The sequence below is a fragment of the Stegodyphus dumicola genome, chromosome 6 (assembly GCF_044657685.1).
Source record: "Stegodyphus dumicola isolate Sdum_Otavi_A_Nest chromosome 6, ASM4465768v1".
Lineage (NCBI taxonomy): Eukaryota > Metazoa > Arthropoda > Arachnida > Araneae > Eresidae > Stegodyphus > Stegodyphus dumicola.
The window spans coordinates 158,168,191-158,183,091 of record NC_140773.1 but is presented as its reverse complement, the minus strand read 5'-3'; the positions used below and the strand labels follow the sequence as shown (position 1 = coordinate 158,183,091).

At 32.5% G+C, this 14,901-nt stretch overlaps 1 protein-coding gene across 1 annotated transcript; it reads right to left on the bottom strand.

Moving 5' to 3' along the window:
* Window positions 1-7,802: 7,802 nt before the first annotated feature.
* On the bottom strand, window positions 7,803-14,739 carry LOC118189283 (lysosome-associated membrane glycoprotein 1-like). Its single transcript, XM_035359861.2, has 5 exons — window positions 14,504-14,739; window positions 13,069-13,358; window positions 11,828-12,023; window positions 11,544-11,705; window positions 7,803-8,504 (listed from the first exon to the last, which is right to left on the bottom strand). The coding sequence occupies exons 1-5, from the start codon at window positions 14,550-14,552 to the stop codon at window positions 8,359-8,361; spliced, it is 843 nt and encodes a 280-aa protein (XP_035215752.1). The 5' UTR covers window positions 14,553-14,739; the 3' UTR covers window positions 7,803-8,358.
* Between the last annotated feature and the right edge of the window lie 162 nt (window positions 14,740-14,901).

The following is a 14,901-nucleotide window of genomic DNA, read 5'->3' as shown; positions in this document are numbered from 1 at the left end:
CTCATAGAGTCCCAGACCATATATCTACTTCCACTATGTTTAACTGAAAGAGTAAAACTTGTAAAGTAATTAGGTTTTTGTTTTTTTAATGCCGGAGACGAGAAAAATGTGCAGTGCCCTCGTCGGCTTTTTTATCATAGGATATATTGATCATATTCATCTTCAACATGAAGTCCACAAATATTATCTGATTCCAAAACTCTTTAGGCTTCAGGTATAAGGTTGTACAGACTCAACTTATTATTGGTAACATACACCGAGTCAAGACTCCTATGTAAAATTAAGCGACTTATCGCTATGTCTAGATAAGCAGATAGAAACTACTGTGGGTGTAAAACCCCTTTTATTAAGAACTCAATAACTTGAACAGAAGGTACTCCCGTTGCTGAGAAATAAGCCATCATTTATGGCGTGAACTTAAAAGTATAATTTTTAATTAAAACTAAATTTATGTTTTATTTAGCAGAAGATTATGCAGAGATATTTATTTAAACACGCAAGTTGGCTCTTAACCTACACTGGTGTGACAACTCTACTGGCAAGATTAAAGCAACGCCGAAGACAGGATTGCTTATCGTAAAATACAACTAGTAACCTGGCTTTCAGCAGGCGGAAAACACTCTGACTAAAACAATCTCAAACCCTCACTTAAATAAACGTGAGTTAAATTCACATTCTGGCACGAAAACGGAGAGGAAGAAGTCGCAGTAAAGGTTCGAGACATAAAATAACTGGTTAATTAACATAAATATCTTACAATTTTACCCGACAGAATTTAAGTAATAGCAACGATGATCTTTAATGACCTTGTTAAGATCTTAAATTTTAACTAATCAAAAGCCAACTTATTACAAGCAATAGAACTTACAACTACTTATAGAATAAATTTTACAACGTCTGGAATTGTGGACATATAAAGCTTCATAACACAATAGCGGTTGGTCTCCATCCAGTCACCTTGAAGGGAAAAGAATTTAGGAGACGTGATTAGCAAAATGCACATCATTTTCTATTCAAATCACTTTATCCAAATTTTCCATTTAATTTTATCAGAACTTTCATGCACTTTCATTAATTCTATTGTAGAGACACTAGAATTTTTTGGAAGCAAGAGAGCTGAAAAATTAGCAACACCTTCGATGGGAATCGAACCACGGACCTCTGGAAAACCGGCTCAGCGTGCAGAACCACTACATCTTGAAGGTATGCTAGGAAAGTGGGATAAATACCTTATATACTCCCCTTTTTAAAGGGCGACTGGGGTTTTTAGGGAACCCAGTCGTCAAATCCTGGGTGTGTAGAATCCTCACCCAACACCCTTTTAGTTCGGGCGCCATTGTAGAGACATTAGGGTTTTTTTTTTTTTTTTTTTTTTTGGAAGCAGGCAAGATGAAAAATGAGCAAACGCCTTCACTGGAAATCGAACCACGGATATCTGGAATACCGGCCCAGCGTGCAGAACCACTACCCACGAACGCATGCTAGGAAGGCGGGAGAAATACCTTATACTACAATTAAATTTTCTTCTCCTCTGCTCTCCAGTAAAATGCACTGAAATGTATTAGCAATTGTCCTTACAACACTGCTATCTAACCCAGGTCCTACATCTTGGACACACTAGACCTTAGACTAATGTGCTAACAAAATAGGTGACTGAACTTTTATGTGCCTTTTAATTTCATGAATACTACTAGCTCTTGCTTTTAACTTAACTTTATCTTACTTTGCTAGCTTACATTTAAACACTTCATTCACACTTCAAGATTTCAATTTTTACAATTATGCAAGCATTTACTTTAACACAATATTAACAGAACTGTAACGCTTGCAATACTAAACTATTAAACAGAACATTTACAATACATTTTATATTAGGAAAATTCAGGTTATACTTTACATCATATGTACGTAAGTTGCTTAAAGTTACTTTACAGTTTCGTCAACATTTCCTCAACACCTGTCTTTTGGACTAAAACAGGATTTGCATTTCTAGACTAACTTAATATCTTGGCGAAGGAATGCATATTAAATTCAGAGCATCTTGATACTTAACTGAAATGACGTCGCCTGCGGCAAAACTTAAAATAAATAGCAACTGTTGCACTTTGCGACAAAACAGAAACTGAATCAGCGAAGAAAAATAAATTTCATTTATTTTTCATTTTTCTGGTGATCACCCATCCGCTTGGTGAGACTCTTCCCAGGTTGGAAGTATCCTAGTATAGTGTACGCGAAGTGGTCCCCTAGGTCGTGTTTCACACTCTGGGTTTATTTGGCAATCCCTTCTTAGTCTTTCCTGATTTTTCTATGTCGTTTAGAAGACTCTGATTCCGCAGCCCGCTTCGCAATCTGTGTATTTAACATCTGAATTGTTGTTTCTGCTTAGCCTCTTGTCGGACCGAATTGTTGGAATATTCGCGGCCCCGTGTGATGAATCCTGCTCCGATGGCCATCTTTGTCGCAGGGTTGTGCAGTTTGTAGTCGGAACTTAAACTCTTGTCCAATCTCTGAGCTTGCGCAGGTTATCTGTTACTTGCTCGCTGGATTTCTTAGAATATCAGTCTTTCCATTGCAGTCTTGAAATTTCTTATTTCTTAAGCCTAGTAGTTGTTATTTTTGGTGCTGTTGTTCTTTTGGAGGTTTCACTTTGAATTTCTTAAATTATTTTTCACGATTTGTAGTCCCTTTTCTTTTCTTTCTGGGGATGTGTACTTCTGATGTAGCTGGAACTTTGTCGCCGGTAGTTGTTGGTACTGCAAAATATCTTTAAGCGTAGGCACGCCAACACGCTCATATAAGCGCTTCACCTCGTCTGAGTTAGCGACTGCCTGTTCCCCATTTTTATTCTTTAAATATATGACTGCTCCCCGTATGTGTTGAATTGCATATGGGCCTTCAAATTTTTGGCAAAACGTTCCCACTGTATCGTTTGTTGCACATTATAACGAATGTTTCCTTTTCAAAATCTTATCTCTCACCTTGAAATTATTGTTTCCACACATTTTATCGTAATAGAGTTTGAGTTCACTTCTTTACATATCGGAAATTTTAATAGCCACGACTACTAATATTTAGATGTCAGCTTTCTCAAATTCTGATATACTTTTTAGAACAAAATTAGTTTATACAACGGGGTAACCCATTTTCTTCCAAATAACTCTGCTGGTGTCTTCCCTGTCGTATCACGTTTAGATGACCTCAAAACAAATGCTAATTCATTAACTCAGTCATCCCAGCGCTTATAATAGTTTTACTTAACAATGCATACTATGTTCTTATTTACCTGCTTTACAATGTTTACTCTCAAACTATGTTCTTATTTACCCGCTTTACAATGTTTGACTGGGGCCACCATTTCTAAGGTACAGTCAAAAGTCGTTAATTCGGACACCCATAATCCGGAATGATCTATAATCCGGACCTCAAAGCTACAAACTTTCTGCGCATGTGTCGCGTTGACGCATGAGCGTAAGACCTTTACCGCTGCGAATTTGCGTGTGCGCAAAATACATTTACGAATGCGCGTTTGATGTATAACGGACAGGATAAGCTAAGATAAAATTATCTAATTATCTATTTTCGTTAATGTTGCAGATTGCGTTGTTCCTTAATCTTCGAATTGGATCCGGATTAATATTTTTTGCAGACTGTTAGAGCAATTTTATAAAAGTAAGCTTGAACTTTCGATTATGTCAAATAGAATTTCCGATATATATTTACTAATATGTAAAGGATATACAAAGCGAAAGTATCTTTCGGAGTCCATTAAACAAAAAGTGGAATTGCTGCAAAAAATGGATAAAAGCATATCCTTTATTTATCTAAACTTTAACGTTTGTTTATCTAAACTTTGTTTATCTTTAACGCCGCGGCCGGCGGCGTGCAATGAATTGGAAGTTGATCTGTCAGCACTATCCTTATCTTAAGGGCAGATGTTTTTATTTTATTTGGCTTATAATTGCTTACTCAATGTAGTATTTCATCTCGTCTTTGATATGATTTAAATCAAGTGCCTCGTCATTATAATTCGCTTCCGATAGCGAAGAAAGTAACAGAGGTTATTGAAAACGAAAAAATTTCGATTGACAAATTAGTCGGTATTCTTGACACAGCAATTATAGGACTTGAACAGCGGAACTTTGTAACTGAACAAGAAATTATATCTGTTTATAGAATTAAAGAGAATGTATTATAACATAAAAAACAAAGCAACTTAAACAACTTACATTGAAAGAAATGTTTAATAAAGTAAACAAATAAATATTAAACTTTTTTTGTAAATTTTGATAACCTTTAGATCATAATTGTTCTTTATTTCGTAATTTACGGTTTCATATTTTTAATTTTATAATTTCTGCATGCCATTTTACCAGATTTAAACTGATGATCTATAATCCGGAATCGCCGAAGTCCCGACGAGTCCGGATTAACGACTTTTGATTGTATATGATAAGGTACTGTTTTTAAATACCCCTTGCATAGTGCCTCAAATATTTGACTAACGAACTTTTCCCCGTTATCCGAAATTACTTTTAATGGAGCTCCATGTTTCTAACAATTTTTGAAAAGGCTCTTTTGAGGGGGAGGCACTTTTTCTACCCACTTAGAAAAAGGATCCACAATAATGTTTAAATATATATTTTTATTGATTTCACTACGGGAGTATGGACCTAATAAGTCTAGTCCTATCAATTCCTTTAGGAAAGTAGCTTTTATACTATTAAGATACACCTGAAGGTATATACCATATACCTAAAGGATATAAAAATACCTTTTATAATATTTAGATAGTTATTATCGTTAACTAACCGGCAAATATCTCATGACTCGACATAGTGACTAATAAACTATTGTAGCTGTGGGAAATAAACAGCCTTGCGAACTTGCTGTACCGTTTTCCTTATTTCAAAGTGACTTGAAATCGCCTAATCACACAATTCCTGCAGAATGCACCTTAAACTGCCTGGGATAACCAGTCTGAATTCATTATTCTCAGTAATTTTTGCATAATAGGCTGTTAATGACTTCATATTTAGCACTCTATTCCTTATGGTCATAATGTCCTGATGATCAAAATGGTCAGGGTTCTTTTGGATATGCATGTCTTTAAATTCAGCCTCTGTTTGTAATTCAGAGATAACAGTTTCACGAGAATCAAGGCCTTTTGCTGTAAGCATAGCACATTTAAGCGCATTCCCCTCCTCGTCTAATTTTATTCTTGACAACGCATCGGCCATTACATTTTCCTTCCCAGGTGTATGTTTAATGATTAGGTTGAATTCTTGAACTTTAAGGACTCATCTAATCAGTCTTGGCAATAAATTCTTTCTTGGTTTGGTTTGGTTTATTAGATTATGGCAAAGCACTCAAGGGCTATCTGCCTTAAGGAAGGGATGCCTTCGTGGAGGACTTTTTAAGGGAAGCTGGCTCGTATACACGTTACTCGTATACTCGTTCGTGGGGAAAACCACGAAAACTCCCATGCAGCCATCCCGTTCGCGGGATTCGAACCTCGGACCACAAGTGTTCAGTGACGTTACCGCTCGCCCGCTGGTGGGCTAAATTCTTTCTTCAGTACAAGCGACGCACAGCCTGTGATCCGAATATATTATAATGGGAATCTTTCTCAAAATATATTCTACATGTTTGAACTGCTATGATTTCTCTTTCTGTAGCCGTATGATTTCTCTGAGTAGGATTGAGAGTTTTACTAAAATATACAATTGGTTGACCATTTTGATTTAGAAGAGCACCCACTCCATAATGGGAGGCAACCGCAGCGATTTCCAAGTTTTCATCGCTTTCAGGAAACTTTAATACCTCTGCTAGAATTAATGCTTGTTTTTGTTACTTGAAAGTAGTACTTGCTTCTGCCGACCAAGTAAATTTGTAACCAAGAAAAATCCTGCAATATGATCACATGCCTAAAAATTAAGATAACTTCTTAGCAGTATTAGATGGAGTTTACTCTTTTATAGCAGTAATTTTTAAATTTTCTGTTCCACTTCCCTTTTTCAATATTTTATATCCTAAATAACGAAGTTCCATGGTCACAAATTGACATTTTGTGGCATTTACTTTTATTCCTGCATCGTTTAGAAGGGAAAATACTTCGTGTAATTCCTTACTGCGTTCGTCAATCGTCTCACTAGTAATTATTATATCATCTAAATAAGTAAACGTGCTCTTACCCAGGACTGGTATAGTTTTCGGACCGTCTTTAGGCTTTACGCCAAATCTAAAAGTATCCTGTCAGATCTAAAGTAGTCATGCACTTTGTGGATTTCACTTTGCAAATGATTTCTACAATTATGGGAAGGGGATAGACAATATATTTAGTAGCACTGTAAAGTTTCCTACAATAAACTGCGTATTGCCATGCTTTGTAATTTGTAGGTGGGAGACTGTTCGTTTTCGGCATAAAACCCCCTGGTTAGGGTAAGGGATACTTAGCGGAATTATAATTTCATTTAGATCTCTTGTATACAAGCTTCTGTTATTTGCTGTCTAATATAGAAATCGGGAATGATATTCTGGAGCCATACACAAATCGAAGAGAGAAATGTCTGCATTTGTATGCTATTAGAAATAAAATAGTACTTATAAAAAGCTTTCTGATGAGAAGAGATTACATGGCGAGCAGATTTTTGAGAAAACTTTTAGTCAATGTTATTATTTTTATTTTCCAAAAGATGGTTATTATCGAAATCATTTGACAGCATTTAAGGGAGAGAGGGAAATCAACCTCAAATTATCCTAATTTATTTAATAATCAACCCCTCAATTCAAATGCAAGAGTGATATCAAATATCGCAAATTCTGAAATTAAATAGCTCAATAAATTTTTGACATACGAGAGTCAAACTTTTCGTGTTTTATATTTTTTGCAAAGAGTACAAAATTTTCAAAAAAAAAAAAAAAAAAAATTATAGGGGTCGGAAGACAGTGTAACACATTAGATTTCGTGTTTAATTCAAAATTATTAGTTTAATTAAAAAATCCGAAAACATTCCACCGCCCCTATGCAGCATAGGGACATTGAGTTTGCTTCATTTGGCAGTAGTCATATTTAATACTAAAAGGAATACTACATCCACTGCATTTCAATTAAAGTAAACCCACCACGGCCGAGCGGTAAAGCCGCTGAACACTGGTAGTTGGTCCGAATCCCGCAAATGGGCTGGCCGCATGGACGTTTTCCTCATGTATAATGTGTACACGAATCAATTTCCCTTAGAAACTCCAAGAAGGCCTCGCTCACCTTAGGCAGAGAGCCCACGAGGCTTTGCCATAATCACATAAACTAAAACCAACTAAAGTAACGGCGACCTATTATAGCCCTCGATGTTCACTTAAAAATCATGATAAACCAACTGACCCCTATTTCGGACGGAAGCATTCTTATCCAAATTATGTCTCCCTTTTCTTAAAGTCCTAGAATAATATTCTTGTGGACAGCCCACCTTCTTTGAAGAATTATTTACTTCCTCAAGCATTCCGATTTCTACGTAAGGAAAAGGGTGTGCATTATGTGGCTAATATACCTAAAAATAGAAAAAATCTAGTTTGAAATCATCGATGCCATTTATAAGCCAGAATATACGGTATATACTTTTTAAGAAACTACACGTGGATTGCATACGCTTGCTTTCCAATCACTTTGGGAAAAAAAGTACAATAACTGTCTGAAACATTTGAGTAGTAAATGTCGTAATTCTATGATACTTTAAATATGAAACTAATTCGAGTATAAAAGGAAATATTTAGGTAAATCCTCTTTGTAGTTTCATAATAAAGACAAATTTCAGGTAAAGGACTTTATTAAAACAATCATTTCAGGGGAACATTAACAAAAATGAACACTTGGACAAGTCCTATGCACTAAAATGATATTTATAAAGACATTATTGCAGATATTTACAAGATTTTCTAAGAATATTTTACAAATACTAATGTAATACAGAAATGCAGTTGTATAATGGACTGTATATTAGAAGACAAAACTACAAACAACAAAACAGTAAAAAGTAAATCTAATAACATTTATAACATTTAAAACATAATAATGTGACCTTTTAAGAATTATTAAAATTTAAGTGGATGCATTAAAACTCTAGTACCTTAAAGTAATATCTGGTCCCTACAGAATTCCTCATTTCTTATGTGATAAATTATATATTTTCATACTTTTCAAAAAATATGGCTATGCAGGATGCCTTTCCAAGGTTAAAGAACATATACAGTTGTGGCACTATGCTCTTTCTTCCAAAAGAAGATAATCTTGCTACAATGCAAGAACTTTCAAAAGAAAATTCAGGATATTAAATCAGCTGAAGAAAGGACTATCTAGCAAAATTTCTATACAGATTGGTAACCCCTTTGGCGGCTTCGCTGACGTGCAACTAGATAGGCAATTAATACTATAACAATAAGAGCACACAAGGCACAAGCAACAGCAATGGGGATCACATCACTCACTTCATCATCAGCTTCACACTGCTCAGCTGAAAGTATGCAATAATTTAATGAATTACAGAATTTAGAGCACTGAATGACACAATTCACAATTAAAATAAACAACAAAAACAAAACAAAACAACAACAAAAAAAATTACAATTCTATACTTCAATTTAAGATAAAAATTTCAAATTCTTAGATTATGTTAAAAAAAAGATAGGAAAAATTGGTTAATCTTTGGATTATGGTAACTCGGCAATTTTTTGGCGAAAATTTGGCGACCAACCCTGCTACAGCAACCTGCTAGTTTTTGTTTGGATGCCATTTTGTTTTGACGAAGTAAAGAGCATTTTTTTTTTTTTTTTTTTTTTTTTTTTTAAACTGAACATTTTTTCCCAACAATCTGCTAGCCAAATTACGCTTATGCTAGAACTTTTATGGAACAAAAGTGCTTAATCATGACGAAGATTAGGTGCGAAATTGGGAGAAAGTGCAGAATCGCAAACTGCTTGCCGCGTTTTTAAGAATTCCACATACACGATATTCATGTACATGTCGACCAATTTTCACTTAAAAAAACATCCCAGAATTGCACAAAAATGGCACTGCACGCACTCTTGACTTTATCCATGTACACGGCTAGAGTCCTAGCTAGTAACCTTTATCGCCTTACCAAAATGTCGCCAAACTACCTGTTACCATATTCCAAAGATTAGCCAAAAATTTCGTTAAAAACATCAATTTATAATGACCAACAGCAAATCAATCCAGAAATGAGGTATGTCACGCATATTATTTCCCATCTAATAAAATGTTTGGTTATAATTTTTCTGAGAATTTCTTAGCAAAATATGTAAATAAAATTTGCTTTTGTCTAATTCTACAAAAGCGCACTTCTTGATAATCTTCGAGCTGATTCGCGATTTGCTCCAACTTAATGGCCTTGACAATCAAGCATAACATGCCTTACTTATATTAAAACTACTAGTTGATAGGTGACAGTAACATGAAAAATTTCTTTCCAGATCTATATGCATTAAATACAGCCACACATAATTTCAAAATTTAACATGAAAACTTCAAATTTGGAGCTATCACATGACAGGCAATAAAAAGAAGAATGCACACAATTAAATTATGAAGATAATGATAAATATTAAGTATGAAATAAGCCAGCTTTAATTATCCCACCAAAAAGAAATATGATTTAGAACTAGAAACAGAGTACAATTCTCTTAAAAAATACAGGAAGCATGATATTAAAGTATAGACTATAAATCAGTTATCAGGAAAAAGTAACAGTTTGTGCATAAAGAAATTTAAATATATATCAGCTGATAAATCAAAAATATTTAAATTTTACAGTCTAGTAATATAACTGCAAATTAAAATAGTATATTATAACCCCCACCACCAATACCAATTCTCAACAGTTTTAAGTTACATTCAGGTAAAGAATTGAAAAACTGGTTCAACTCCTTCAACATATTTCATAACATTCATTTTTAGAAAATGCCATTTTACATAGTACTTATTCTTTTATTGAATGAACTACAAAAGTTCTTTAATTCTTCATATCCAGCATAATTTTTTTAATGAATGAAAGTTAAACTTAATTAAATGAATTTTACTTGGCTTTAATTTGGCTAAGGAAGTTACTTTGAATATAGTCAATATAAATACATTAAAACAAATTAAGAAGTTAAAACTTTCTTAGAAAATGTCAATGAAATTTATATCACAATAAATAATTATGAGCATAAAGGATGCTCGCAAAATACATCCTGATATTTATCAAATTATTAAATTTTAACTTATTTCATGAGAGGTGAAAGTATTTCAACTATTTTAGACCTAATAAATAAAATACTCAGAACAGTAATTTTTTTCCTTATATTTAAGATTTTGATTATCTGTACTCCCACTCAAAATCATCAAATCTGGAAAGCATTTGTGAACTTATTGGCAAACTTCTTAGGAAAACAGGGTTCTTTCCACAACACATCCATTAGCAAGATCGAAATTTTTTTTTGCCAAGCCAAGTCTTCTGTTATCGGGACCAGATTCAGAAACATATATATGCATGCATGTAAGTGCATATATGTACACTGCGAAAAAAAGGGGAGGACAGCTCTATATCTCTCATTTTACTGGGCTGATTGTCGAAATTCAACTTACGTTTTTCATGTCTCGAAAGCGCGATTTGGAATATGGTACGTAAAAAAATTGGTATGTTATTTCAGAAAAAGTCTGATTTTGTGTCAAAATACCTATGTTAGAACGATGCCATATATAAATCTAATATATATCCTAAGTCGTGCTTTTGAGACATGACAATTGCAATTTGAATTTTGTCAATCGGCCCAGCAGAATGGGAGATATAGAACTGTACCTTTGTTTTTCTGCGCAGTGTACATGAATGAACACATACCTACATTTCTGAATCTGGTCCCGATAACAATAGAGCACCAAAGTCATTTTCAAAGTGATGCACAAAGTATAACATATAAGAGCAATCAAACAGTAAACTTAAAAAAGCAAGAAACATTGGTAACACAATTACCTTTCTGAAGAAATTCTGCAATTTTCATGCAACACTATTCTTCGCATGTACACATGTGCTGCATACATACCTGGCTTGCCACATAAATACATTTTGGTAACATCATGGGTTGCCACATAACTATTTTGGCAGCGTACAGTATTGCCTCATGAATACTTTTTTTTATAGTTTAGGTAAGGATGCACATAATCAGAAAGTAAAATTTTTATTCATATTTTATATAAGTATTATGCATTATATAATGATTAAAGAATTTAAAAAGCAGAGAATATATTTAATAACAGCAGAATGAGAAAAAATGAAAAATATGTTAGCTCACGTTACTAACAAACTACTATCACATCAGTTTGTAACATCACACACAGAAAAGAATAGAACTTCTACATATGCATTGAAAAAGAAAAAAGATCAATAAAGATTTTAAAAGCTGTAATATATTTTCACTAACTGATGTTTTTAATATTCATGAACTTTTAATTACACAGTTAGTCTTAAAATGAAATTAAAAATAATCATACACACCAGGACCAAAATCAGCATTTCCTTGCTCTCCAAAAGCCTGAAGATGAATATTGAAAATCTGCATAGTTACATTATTAGCAAGACTAACATCCTCCATGCTTCGGCACCGGTAAGAATTTCCAACTTTTACAGCAAACAACTTCGAATCATTATAAACAGTATCTGTAAATAAAAAAATATAATTACAAATAAGCAAATTTAGTAAGTTATTTTTATTGACTAAATATTTTTGAATATATATAATTGGAATAAAAAATAAGATTATATTAAAGATTATAACTTACCAGATTGCTCAGGTAACGTATAGGATAGAGTAATATTTTGTACAAAAGCATTTTTAACAGAATCTTCCTTGAAAACCATTCTGAATATGTAATTAGCATCAGTCAAAACTAATTCCTGGGTGGTATTTGATAAATCACACCTACTTCTATCAGAAGAAGCATTTGGAGATAATAGGATATATTCATCTTGCCCAAACTAAAAAATTAAGAAGAAAAACAACCTGCATCATAAATGTAATTAAGAAAAATAAAGCAGCTACTAAAACTTTATTGGGATAAAAAGTTCAAAATATGCAATTTTTGAATGATTGGTTTTAAAAATACTTTTTATTTTTTCCATTCTTATGAAGCTTATAAGTAAAAACATTCAAATAAAATCTACAAGAAAGAATAGTTTCACTGGACAAGATTGTTACAAAAAACTTTTTGCTTAGTTTTAAATAAGAGAAACTACACTAAATGAATAAATGAAAAATGGTTAAACTAGAAAAAAAAAAAAAAATTAAAGCTATTAATTAAATAGAACATTTTTCTATTTGAGAAAAATGTTAAGACCTTTCACAAAGACAAATTATTAGCTTTTCTTAAAAATGCTATGAAAATGCATGTACTCCCATATACTCATTTTATCAATTTTACTGCATTTCTAACTTAATCCAAAATGAAAATATATTTACAAAGAACATTAAATTTATTATTTTAAAACCAAACCTAATTTTAAATTTACCTTTTCAAATATAAAGCTTTAATATATAGCTTTTTTCTGATATCAATTAAAATTAAAGAATTTTATTAAAAGCTGGTAAACAATGTTTCAGCATCGACTTACTTTACAGCTTTAAACATTTATTTTGAATATTCAATTATTCCAAATTAATTAGATCAATAAAAATTAAAAAATTGCAGATATAAATTATAAAACTGCAGAATGTTTAGCGTAAAGTGCAGAATCGCCCACTTATTTGTTTGACAATTTTTTGGCAATTTTTACAAGAGTAAGAAGAATTGGATTTTTTTCAATTTTCTTACACTTTTTAAGTGAAAATAGGTCGATGTGTACATGAACATAAGTCAAGGGAGTGCACAATGCCATTTTTGTACAATTCTGGGATTTTTTTTTAAGTGAAACACGTCGATGTATACATGGATACCGAGTATGTGCAATTCTTAAAAACGCAGTGGGTGATTCTGCACTTTCCCCAATGTTTATTGCAGGAAAAGTTATATACACTTATACCTACCATTAAAGGAATTTTGAACCTTATTTTTAAAATAGCTCTGATACAAGTTGTATTGCCATCGGTTATTAACCAAACTCCATCTTCTGGAACAGGGGGCTTTGGAGCTACTGTAGTCACTGGTGTAGTGCTTGTTACAGGATGTTCTGGAGTTGTAGTATCAGGTTGAGTTGTTGGAGCTGAAGATGTGGTAGGTGCTACTGTTGAAGATACTGTAGTAATGTCATTCTGTGAAATACCCGATGTACGAATTTCAGGTGTGGTATAGGAATCACTTTCTTGCACAGCTAATACTGCAACATTATGAATTAATAAACACACATGTATTTGGGATACACTTCATTATTTACAAAATTAGATTTTATCTTGCAAACTATACACTGACAGCACTTCATCTTATATTTTAACTATTTGTATTAATTAAAATATTATTTAACAAACCTCATACTTTAAATGAAGGTCAAACCTCTACCAGATGATCAAAACCAACTAGACATACTAAAACCATTACTATATAACTTAATTTTACATATCTAGCATGCTGTCTTCAGAAAAGAACTGGAATAGATAACAGATCACGTACAAGTTAACATATTTTTCAAAAATTTCTATTTAAAATGAATTATTTATCACAATGTTATGTAATTATTTAGCTGCATTACATAAGAACTTTTAATTTACACATATATAAATATATAGTTTTCTTTTCTTTCCTTTTTTAAAAGAATAAATAGCTAGGAATCAAACACAATGTACAGAAATGATAATTTTTGATAAACAGCTTACAAGATTATTGTGCAATGTATTAAAGGTATATGCCACATTTAGCTAATGGCTATTATGACAAGAGATTTCAGAGTATTTTGTCTCAAAGGAAAGATACCTTCTAGAACAATCACTTTAAGCAAACTTGCTCTACATGTGTTAATTACAGTTTAAAAAAAAAAAAAAAAAAACTTCAGTATCAAAACAAAACCACTATAGCATTATTAATTGAAAAAACGTTTAAACTACATATCTTTGCAACTAAAATATAAACTTTTAATTTGCTTGTATAAGCTGGCAATAAAAAGAATATAATTACACGCACTAAACTAATCCAATGCAGAATGTGCTCGTACAATTTTCTTCAAAGGCTTAGCTTAGTAGTCCAGAAATAAAAAAATAATTAAAAAAAACTGCACCTATTATTAATTTAATGTGTACTTAATTTAATGTGCACCTATTCTCTGCGGATGAAAACCCATTAATTATGCTATTAAACTTCTTTACTGATTGTCATGACAGCCTTTATTTTTTGTAACTGACATGATATATCGAAGCATGAAGGAAACAAATATTATAACGTTAATTTCATTTACAGCTGCTCTAATTTTCATATACCCATTATCTGTTTAATCATTAAGGTAATATGCAATAATTAAAAATAAAAGCTTACCTGTAGCTACTAACGCTATTAAAAATTTAATAAATAACAAATGTTTCATTTTCGTACTCGATAGCGCACATTCACGACAACACTCTCCAGAACGTTTACTTCCTGTCAACCTCAACTTATGCAAGCAGAGTAAGGAAAGTAACCGAACACAAAAGCCTTGGGTATGATAAGGAAATAGAAGTACCAAGTTATGAAATTTAAATTAAAAATTCGTTCTAAATTATTAGACAATCAAAATCTTCCAAAAACTAGAAAATTATTTAAAAAAATCTTGAAAAGCAATTAAAGGTTTAAAATTCTCCTTAATTGGATAATATAATGACGTAAACTACGGAACGTCATCTAATAGATTTTGCTTGAATTTCTTCTTAAAGATATATGATTTAGTGAGCTGAAAA